This window comes from Camelina sativa, chromosome 13 (assembly GCF_030686135.1).
Source record: "Camelina sativa cultivar CO46 ecotype springtype chromosome 13, ASM3068613v1".
Classification (NCBI taxonomy): domain Eukaryota; kingdom Viridiplantae; phylum Streptophyta; class Magnoliopsida; order Brassicales; family Brassicaceae; genus Camelina; species Camelina sativa.
The window spans coordinates 8,299,510-8,309,920 of record NC_141892.1 but is presented as its reverse complement, the minus strand read 5'-3'; the positions used below and the strand labels follow the sequence as shown (position 1 = coordinate 8,309,920).

The 10,411-nt window shown below is 43.6% G+C and overlaps 2 protein-coding genes across 2 annotated transcripts; one reads left to right on the top strand and one right to left on the bottom strand.

Annotated features, from left to right (window-relative positions):
* The first annotated feature begins 310 nt into the window (after positions 1-310).
* On the top strand, positions 311-1,774 carry LOC104736090 (uncharacterized). The gene is made up of 5 exons (XM_010456017.2): positions 311-502; positions 637-757; positions 853-956; positions 1,356-1,487; positions 1,590-1,774. The coding sequence occupies exons 1-5, from the start codon at positions 500-502 to the stop codon at positions 1,614-1,616; spliced, it is 387 nt and encodes a 128-aa protein (XP_010454319.1). The 5' UTR covers positions 311-499; the 3' UTR covers positions 1,617-1,774.
* A 356-nt stretch (positions 1,775-2,130) lies between these two features.
* Positions 2,131-3,580, bottom strand: LOC104736089 (SPX domain-containing protein 1). Its single transcript, XM_010456016.3, has 3 exons — positions 3,086-3,580; positions 2,855-2,981; positions 2,131-2,755 (listed from the first exon to the last, which is right to left on the bottom strand). The coding sequence occupies exons 1-3, from the start codon at positions 3,377-3,379 to the stop codon at positions 2,379-2,381; spliced, it is 798 nt and encodes a 265-aa protein (XP_010454318.1). The 5' UTR covers positions 3,380-3,580; the 3' UTR covers positions 2,131-2,378.
* Between the last annotated feature and the right edge of the window lie 6,831 nt (positions 3,581-10,411).

The window sequence follows — 10,411 nt, the reverse complement described above, 5'->3', positions numbered from 1 at the left end:
AAAAAAAAAAATTATGAGAGCAGCAGTCAATAAATTCAGGCCCTATTGAAAGATTGTTGTTGTGCTAGTAAGTTTTAACTATCAGTGACAATCAATTTGGATAATAGATCAGTTTTATGAGAAGAACATGGGTGATAATAGTAAGCCTTGCAAGTTACATCATTCTATGTAGTATGTATAGACCAAATAAATACACACTTTTGGGCAAAAGACTTATTTTCTTGAAACTAATTTATTACCACTTCCGTCGATAAAGCAAGTACAGTACTTTGGTTTGGTTTATTATTCCAAACTAAAAAAACCACATTAGTTTTCTGTCGGTTTTAATGAACTACATGGGCCGAAGTACATCACCGCAGGCCCATTAGAATTGTGTATATATATAAACACGCATATAAGTAACAAAGCTTAAGCCTACATTTCCATTCAGAATCTTCAAGCCGAGAAACTCGTCCCTTCTAAAACCCTAATCCTCTCTCAAACCCTAGACTCAGCGAAGATGGTACTTTCTTCTTCTCTCTTCTTGCTCTCTTCTTTTTCGATTCCATCTTCTACTGTTATCGAAGAAGGAATCTTTCTTGTTGATTGTTTGATTTGGGTCTTCACTTTGTTTTTTTTTTTCTTTAATTCTTGCAGACAGGAGAGGCCGTAAACCCTAAAGCGTATCCGCTTGCAGATGCTCAGTTATCGATAACGATTCTTGATCTTGTTCAACAAGCTACTAACTACAAGCAACTCAAGAAGGGTGCTAACGAAGGTATCTTGTATATTATATGCTCGTCTCTGTTAATTTTTTTTTTGGGGGTATTTATGAAATTGTTCCTAATGATTGTAATTGACTTTTGTTTACAGCTACGAAGACACTTAACCGTGGAATCTCCGAGTTTGTGGTTATGGCTGCAGATGCAGAGCCTTTAGAGATTCTTCTTCATCTACCCTTACTTGCTGAGGATAAGGTTTGTTCTCTTCTCTCTTTGGTTTAATTATGAATACCTTAAGGTTGTTGGAGTTATAACAGAGTTGACTTCTCTTTTTAGAATTGCAAAAACTATATTGTTTCGTCATTTAGCTATTGGTATACTTGTGAGGTCTTTTTTAACTACTTACATTAAAATACTCTATGATTGTTAGTTTGATTAGTTTGTGTTTATACTTAGTCAAGTTTTGTATAATTTTGTTAACTTAACTCTCATATCCCACTAGGAAGTCTATAATTGCCAACTTCTTGATGTTTCTTCTGACTTTTTGTCTTTGGACGCAACATTAATGCTTGTGTTTAGCTTATTTGTTTGAATCAGACATGCTTTGATGTTCTTTTGGATTAATTTTCCCTTTGTGAATGATTGATTATGCAGAATGTTCCGTATGTGTTTGTGCCTTCAAAGCAAGCCTTGGGAAGAGCCTGTGGTGTTACAAGACCAGTCATCGCTTGTTCAGTGACATCAAACGAAGCTAGTCAATTGAAAGCACAGATCCAGTCGCTCAAGGTAAACTTTAGCCCTTACTCTTGTACTCTGTTTATAAACCATCATTGATTCTCACATGTCTTTATAATTGGTTAATCATTTTACTTGTTGTAATTCCTGCAGGATGCTATTGAGAAGCTTCTGATCTAAGTATTGACAGTCTCTCTGATTGATTGCTCGGTATGATGGGTCTCCGTGCAAAAGGAAGGCTTTGACTGAAGTTTTGTGTAGGCAACTACCAAATATCAAAAACCGTCCATGAATTCTACTATCTTTTTCACTTAACGTTTTGAATCACTTTTTCTGCATTTCAGTTTCTTAAGAGTTTGTGTTGGTATTTGGTTTTGGTGCTGTATCGAATCATTGTATCACTTATGAGAACATGCTTTAATTAATCTATTTTTCCAGTAAAAAAGCTCTGTGATCTTTCAGGTACACTAGACGATCAAAATGAAAAACTAAAATAAGATCATACCCCAAATTACAATTGAAGGAGCTTGATCTAATTAATTATCACATGTAGGTTGTAATAACATCGACATTGGTTTGGGAGACACCTTGTAGCATATAGAAGGTTAAATTCAGATAGCATATAGAAGGTTAAATTCAGATAGCATGTAATCTTTGAAGTCATCATCTGTAGTTTCTGATCCAACACAATGGATTTGGAAAGAAAGAAATCAATAATTAATCTGAAGTGATGATATATATTACATCAATTACTACAACCAAACACAGAAACAAAGTTACATTTGTGTAACCACAGAAACAGATCCCATATAGTTTCTTCCTGCCTTTTTGTGTGTACATTGACGATAATAACAACATCTGATTTAATCTTGTTAGCTTTTCTATCGTGTAAATAAAAGAAAAAGTGGCAAAAGAGTGTAGTGTGCCTCCTCACACTCAACTCTATTTAGCTTCTTGCTCCATCAACGGAATCTTCTTCCAAGTCTCGTCTAACCCGTTTAACTGAAGCGGCGGCAACGAAAACACGCTCACCGTAGAGCTACCGCTCCTGATCTCCTTCAAAACACGTAAAGCAGCGATCGTGCTCTTCATATGGAGACTCTCCATGAACTTGTGCTCAGAGAGCTCAGCTTGGATGATATTCTCAGACTCTGTTTCGTTAACAGGGAAGAAACGATCAAGCATTGCTTCGGATTCTTTAACAAGCTTGTACAATAAGTCTGTAGTGTAAAAAGGTTGCTGAAGCACTTTTTGGATATAAGGCAAGCGCATGAGATCACCAGTTCTTTTGTCATACTTCTTTAGTATCTTAACCAATCCTGTAGTTTTCCCAACAAAAAAAACAAAACACATCTCAGCATTTATGAATCTTGATGTTCAAAGGTCGGTCTATCACAATATTTAAGGTTGAAATGTACCAGTGTAGTTAAGAGCACTGTAATTCTCAAGAAGAACCATTTCGCCATGGAAATCAACAATCTCCTTTCTGATTTTAATCATCTTCTCCATTGAATCTTTAGCTTTGGCAATTCTATCTCTAAACTCCTGTTTTTGTTTTTTTTTTAAACCGCGCAAATTAGACTAGACCAAGAGAGAGACTAAGCGAAATAACCGGTTTCGAATTTGTTAATATTGGTTATGGTTGTTACCTTTAATCTGATGATGTATTCTTCCTCTTTCTCAACGAAGAAATTGTTGAATTTTTCAAGCTCGTCTTCCAAGAGCTGGATGAAACTGATCTCTTCTTTAGACATACCGAGGGAGAAATCATCATCTCCGGAGGAGGAAGGATCGAGACGGAGACGTTTGACGGGACGATCAAGGGAGGATTTGGAAGGGATGAGTTTGAGGCGTTTCTTGAGGTCTTTGTAAGACAAGAATTTGTCTTGCCATTCAGGAAGTGTCTGCTCGATCTGGTTGCTAAGACTCTTACCAAACTTCATTTTCTTGTTCTTGGTTCTTGTTTTCTCTTGTGAGGAACAAAGGGATTGAGTGAGAGAATCAAAGATGGAAGAAGAAAGAGAAGAGGTTTAAAGGAGATTATATAAAAAAAAAAAAAAAAGGATTAAAGCATAAAATAAAGAGAATATTCTCAAGGTTTCTTTTTAGAATATCCTTTTTATTAGTGTGTGATGTGTTGTCTTTCTTTTGGGGGAATATCTCTTGGTTATATTCTTCTTCTCTTTCATTTTTATTATTTCGTTATCTGTGGGTGAGATTGTAACACTTGCCATTTATTTCAGTTCATACTTCATACACTCACATGCTTTTTTTATTTATCCACTTATGCTTATTAGAGATGGTATTTAACGTTTTAATATGTTCTGTACTGTAGGGATTTTATTTTTAATGGCTCATTACACAATTTTTCATATATATAGAAATTATAGATGTGAATCGAAACGAATTTTCTTGAAGAGAATGAAGATTGGATATATATATATATATATATATATATATATATTTTTTTTTTTTGTGTGCAAATATTTTCTTACACACAGATATCATCAATCCGTCCGGGTCAAGATTGTCAACGACAAGAACACGTGGGGACGTTTGGGTCTTCATGATCTAATATAATATATTTTCCATTTTCCATGATCGTACTACTATTATTAGTTTGACAATTACCACTTTTGTTGATCTATTTTTAAATACATCGAATTAAGAAAAAAAGAAGAAGAAGAGTTATAAAAATAAGCAAATGGTCAAAAGAATCCAGGGGTCCCTGGAATATTCTTTGAAAGAAAAAAGGGTATAAAGTATAAACCTCGGCATCTTTCTTTACTTTTAAAGTCCAAAGGGACGTTTTATTGAATTTTCTTGATTCGCGTCTTAATTCATTCAGTTCACACTTTCACACGTTTTAAAAAAGAAATATATATCCTCTCCATTTGACATTTGTACAATTTTTTACACAAATTGTCACCACCATTTCAGTTTATTAGTCCAAAAACAATTTTGTTTCATTTTAGCATAAATGTTAAAATACTATCAGTTTATCAGTTAAAAAAACGAAAGTCTAAAAATCCTTGTATGAATCATCAAAATTTGTGTGTCTCATTTCTTCTACTAATTGATACCTTCACTTACCATTGTCATTCTTTTGGATCAATGGATACATATATGGTCTGGTAAAAATGCAAGCACGGCAATGTATTGTTTCTGTTGGAGTTAAGTTCCCTCCTCCATTAGCCCAAATCTAATGGGCCTATAGTGAAAAGCTTAAGAGGGTGAAAGCCCACAAGTGAAAAGAAATTTTGTACAACTATAGAATTTATCTCTGTGCATTGTTGTTGGTCTTCCACTTCCACATGAAGAAAAGTTATCACCAAGCATGCTCGATTGGTTCGTTTCTAACCACGTCTCCTAAACATATATATAGTCCACACGCAAACTAGTCTATAATTTAGTTATTACTATTATACAGTAAAATAACTAATTTATTTACTACACTAAATTAAAGCTTGATAGTAAGAATTATAAAAGTTGTTGGTGCGGGATTTAGCACCCCCGACATACCGAACTAAACCAGAAAGACAATTTGGTTATTTAAGTGGGAATCCGGTTAAGTATTCAGTTAGGTCATTTAAGCCCACTTCGGATAGAAGAAGCCCAGCCTCGAGGATGACGAACCGACTTCCACTTCGTCCGGCGGCCGATCTAAGAGATAGAGTAACTTTCCTTATTTCAGTTCGTCTGATAAGGAAAGTTAATATATTGTGCGATTTATGAATATGTATAAAGGGGGAAAGACTTCTCCATTGTAAGGCATGGATTATTGAATACAATTATTCAGTTCTCTTCTTGTTCTTAGCAATAGAAACCCTAATTTTTCTAATAACAAAGCTTAGACTAGTTTTCTAGAGAGTTTACTTTACTGAATTTGTTTTCCCCCATAAACAAATTCATTGTGGAAATCCAGTTTCTACAATTGGCGCCGTCTGTGGGGATCGCAAATCGTCCCTAAAAGTTACTCTCTAAGAAAGACAATCTTGTCCGAAAAGTTCTCTGAAAAGTCCACGATAATGTCTTCACTCATCACCGAAGTCACCGGCGCGAACCGTACCACCTCCAACACACCCGATGTCACGGGCATCGCACCTGCTCAAGACAACGTTGCAACACAGAGCGATGTCTCAACCAGGCCGGCTACCGCCATGTATGTTTGCCGCCCCGTCACCGAATCGAGGAACCTGACTGATGTCTCCTCCCAACTCCCAGTTGAAGCCAGATCTGAAGGGGAGGCCAGCCAGGAAGCAGGGCGAACTCGCGAAGAGACAACCAACCGCGACACGGAGCTCTCCGATGAACAACCAGGCGAGGAAGATGCACGCGCCACGGAGCAGCGGCTCCGCGCACAAAACAGGAATCCCCTGTTCGCACCACGACAGCGGTCCAGAGTCCGCAACTCGTCTCCATGGAAGATTTCAAGATCCTGTTCGGCACCATGACGAAAGAGATCTACCAGATGATCTCCGAAACTAACCGCAGGGTCGACGCCGTCATAACTCAGACAACCCCATCGTAAATCTCTGCTGGACAATCGACCATACTCGGCACTAACGGTCTCACTCGTCGTCTCGACTTTTCGGACGTCCAATACGAGCGGAGGAATCCTCCCCCTCAGACGACATCGAGTATTCGACCAACAAACCCAAATTCACATATGCACGAGAATTCGGCCGCCCCGAACGCCCGCTTCACGAACGCGGGGTCTTGCCTCAAAATCGAAGAAATCAAGACGCAGATCAGCGGTATGAACATGCTTCTTCATCGGGCCATTAGCACGGCTCCAGAAATCGACAGGATTGTCGAAGTGACCCGGCAATCCCCTTTTACTCAATGGATCTTGCGGGCCGCCATCCCAAACGTCAAGCTGAAACTCCCAACCTACCTGGGCGACAAAGACCCCGTCCAATTTATGACGTCCTTCATGGCAACCATGACAAAGGCACGATTCACCAAAGAACAGAGGGATGTTGGTTGCTGTCAGCTATTCGTCGATAGCCTCTCCGGCCCTGCCTTGGTGTGGTTCACAAGGCTCGAACCAAGGTCAATCGATAACTTCGACCAATTGTCTACGGCTTTTCTTAAGCATTATCGAATTCTCATCGAACGAGGCGTGACGAGCTCAGACCTTTTGGGAGATGACCCAGGAACCCGGCGAATCCATCGGCAGTTTCCTGAGCAGATTCAAGGAAAAGCTAACGCGCGTCACCGTCCCAAAGGATGCCGCAATGGCAGCCTTCAGAAAGGGGTTGATTCCCGGGTCGCCATTACGAAAGGACCTTAACATACGGGAGCCCAAGGACCTCGACGACGCACTACATCGAGCCTCCAGATTCGCGCTCGACGAAGATGAAGACGCCCAGTTAGCCGCAAAAACAATCGGGCAACCATCGCACCCCCTAAGGCTAAAAGCCGGGACGAGCACCACGAACCTCGCAAGCATCACGACCCCCAAGACCAAAAAAGGGTGTCGTTCACGCGGTCTCCGAAGTGGAGGACCACAACAAACAGCCATCCGCCCCAAAGGAGCTGTACTGCGATTTCCACATGATCGCCGGCCACTCTACACACGAATGCGTCTATCTGAAGAACTTCCTGTACGGAAAGTATCTTTCAGGCGAAGTCGAAGCCACCTTTCAGCCGAAAAGCATTCGTGGAGGCAGAGGTCGCCGAGGGGGATGGCGTGGTGGACAATCTAACGGCGACCGTGGCGCCGGAGGAGGACGAGGCTACAATGGTCCGGCCAACGGAGTTCAACAGCCGGCTAACCAAGTACTGGCGAACCATCAAGAGGAGATGCTCCAGGCGGACGAGCTGCCTGGCCCACCCAAGCGAAAGAGAGGGCAAAATCCCGAGCGGGCCAATTCTCCTGTCAGAGGACGAATAACCATGATACTTGGCCCACCAGAGGACTGCGTCGACTCCGTCCGCGCACTAAAGAAGAGGGCGCGTCAAGTTTGCAGCCTTCAGGCAGCCCCAAGCGAACCTCCACTCTGCGCGGACCCCATATCGTTTACTTCGGAAGACGCCAAGGGAATCCAACACCCCCATTCGGATCCTTTAGTCATCGAAGTCTCCATGGGCGATTTCGACGTCGAACGAGTTTTGGTCGATACGGGAAGTACCGTTAATGTAATATGCTAACAAACGCTAGAAAAAATAGGTGTCACGCCGGAACAACTGAAACCCGAATCACGAACATTGACGGGCTATGATGGGGTCGCCAAACTTTTGATGGGCGACGTAAAGCTGCAGGTGCGAGCCGGCGGATTGTCCCGGAAGACCAAGTTCGCAGCCATCGACGCGCCTCCAGTCTACAACGCCATTTTGGGGGTACCGTGGATATATGCGATGCAGGCCGTACCATCGACCTATCACTTCTGCCTCAAGTTCCCAACCACCACGGGAATATGCACATTTTATGGTGACCAGAGGGTAGCCCGAACTTGCTCTGTTATCGAGAAGAAACAGAGGAAAAATGAAGACGCGTAGCAACTACAGAGCGGAGATCATCTTACAGGTCCCCATAAGCGGGAGAGAGATCACCTCAAGTCTCCGGAGTGTCGAATCTTACAGGTGAACATCGATCCATCCGACCCCTCACGAACTGTTGGCATCAGTGCCGAACTGGAGGAGCACATAAAGTCAAAGCTGATCGCTTTTCTGCAATCTCGGTCTTCCACATTCGCCTGGTCAACGAAGGACATGATCGGGATAGACCCTGATGTTATCTGCCACAAGCTCAACGTCGATCCCACATTCAGACCAGTAAGGCAGATATGACGATGCCTGGGTCCAGATCGGGCCAAAGCAGTTCAGGACGAGGTCGAGCGGGTGCTCAAAGCTGACCAGATAATGGAGGTCCAGTACCCCGACTGGCTGGCCAATCCAGTCGTGGTCAAAAAGAAGAACGGTAAATGGAGGGTATGCGTGGATTTCACTGATCTCAACAAAGCTTGACCCAAGGATAGCTTTCCTTTGCCACACATAGACCGTCTCGTCGAAGCCACGACTGGAAACCAACTGCTCTCATTCATGGATGCCTACTCAGGTTACAACCAGATCGCCATGAGTTCAACTGACCGCGAAAAAACGGCATTCATTACGGATAAGGGGACCTATTGTTATAAGGTCATGTCGTTCGGATTAAAGAACGCAGGAGCAACCTACCAACGGCTGGTAAACATGATGTTCGCTAGTTTGCTTGGAAGAACCATGGAAGTCTACATCAACGATATGCTGGTTAAATCTTTGATCGCAGAGCAGCACATCGAGCATCTCGCTGAGTGTTTCGATATCTTGGATCATTTCCAGATGAAGCTGAATCCAACGAAGTGTACATTCAGAGTCACTTCAGGCGAATTCTTGGGGTATATCGTCACTGAGCGGGGGATAGAAGCAAACCGTAAACAAATCGAATCCATATTGGGACTGTCGTCGCCGACCAACAAGCGAGAAGTGCAACGCCTGACCGGCCGCATTGCAGCCTTAAATCGCTTCATCGCTCGATCAACAGATAAATGCCTCCCTTTCTACCAACTCCTCTGCGGAAATAAGGATTTTCACTGGGACGAGGAATGCGAGGCCGCCTTCCGACAATTGAAGGAGTACTTGACTTGCCACCCAGTATTAGTCAAACCAGAAGACGGCGAAACACTGTACCTCTACGTCTCGGTCTCCAGTTCGGCTGTCAGCGGCGTGTTGGTTCGAGATGACCGCGGGGATCAAAAACCTATCTTCTATACGAGTAAAGCAATCAACGACGCGGAGTCACGATACCCCACGGAAGCTCCGACCCGGAAGCTCCGACCCTATTTCCAGTCACATTCCATCGTCGTGTTAACCGATCAACCACTCCGAACTATCCTCCATAGCCCCCTCCAATCCGGACGCATGGCGAAATGGGCAGACGAGCTAAGTGAGTATGACATCGAATACCTTGATCACCGAGCTGTCTCCTGACCTCGACGACCCCAATCCTAGGGAAGAGCATTGGACAATGTTCGTCGATGGTTCGTCGACGAATGAAGGATCCGGGGTGGCACTCATTCTCTGGTCCCCCACCGGTGAAGTTCTCGAGCAAGCATTAAAGCTCAACTTTAGAGCGTCTAATAATGAAACGGAGTACGAGGCTGTCCTTGCGGGGCTTCGATTAGCACGAGGACTCGGAGTGACACATTTGCAAGTCTTATGTGACTCCCAGCTCGTAGTCAGCCAATTCAGTGGAGAGTTCGACGCCAAAAATAAGCAAATGGGGGCGTATCGGCAGTTGGTCCGAGCACTGTCCGGGGAATTCACATCTTTTTCTTTGACAAAGGTCCCACGGAACAAAAACGCGTCAGCCGACGCCCTCGCAGCCCTGGCAAATAGCTCCGAGCCTAATTTACGGCGCACCATCCCGATCGAATGCATCGACGCTCCCATTCCGATGGAGTCAGTTCCGATGGAGGTCAACGAACCAGTAGAGGATCTGACGGACGTTACGAAGCCTCCGAACGACTGGCAAATGAGATCAAACTCTATATCTCCGACGACATCGTCCCACCAGACAGATGGGCAGCCCGACGTTTAAAGGCTCGAAGTGCCAAATACATCCTCTTGGACGGGGAATTATTCCGCCGAAGCGCGTCCGGAGTTTTCTTTACCTGCGTCACTCGGGACGAGGCCGAGCGAATCATGATGGAGGTGCACGAAGGCGAAGGTGGCAACCATTCTGGCGGACGCGCACTCACCCCCAAAATAAAAAAGGATGGACATTATTGGCCGACCATGATGGCCGACTTCGAAGCCTTCGCGGCAAAGTGCGAAGCCTGTCAGCGCCACGGACCAATGCGGCACATACCGCCCGAACTGCTAAACACCGTGACAGCTCCATATCCTTTCATGCGCTGGGCCATGGACGCCATAGGCCCTCTCCCGGCGTCAAAATCCAAGAAATACGTCCTGGTGCTGACCGATTTTTT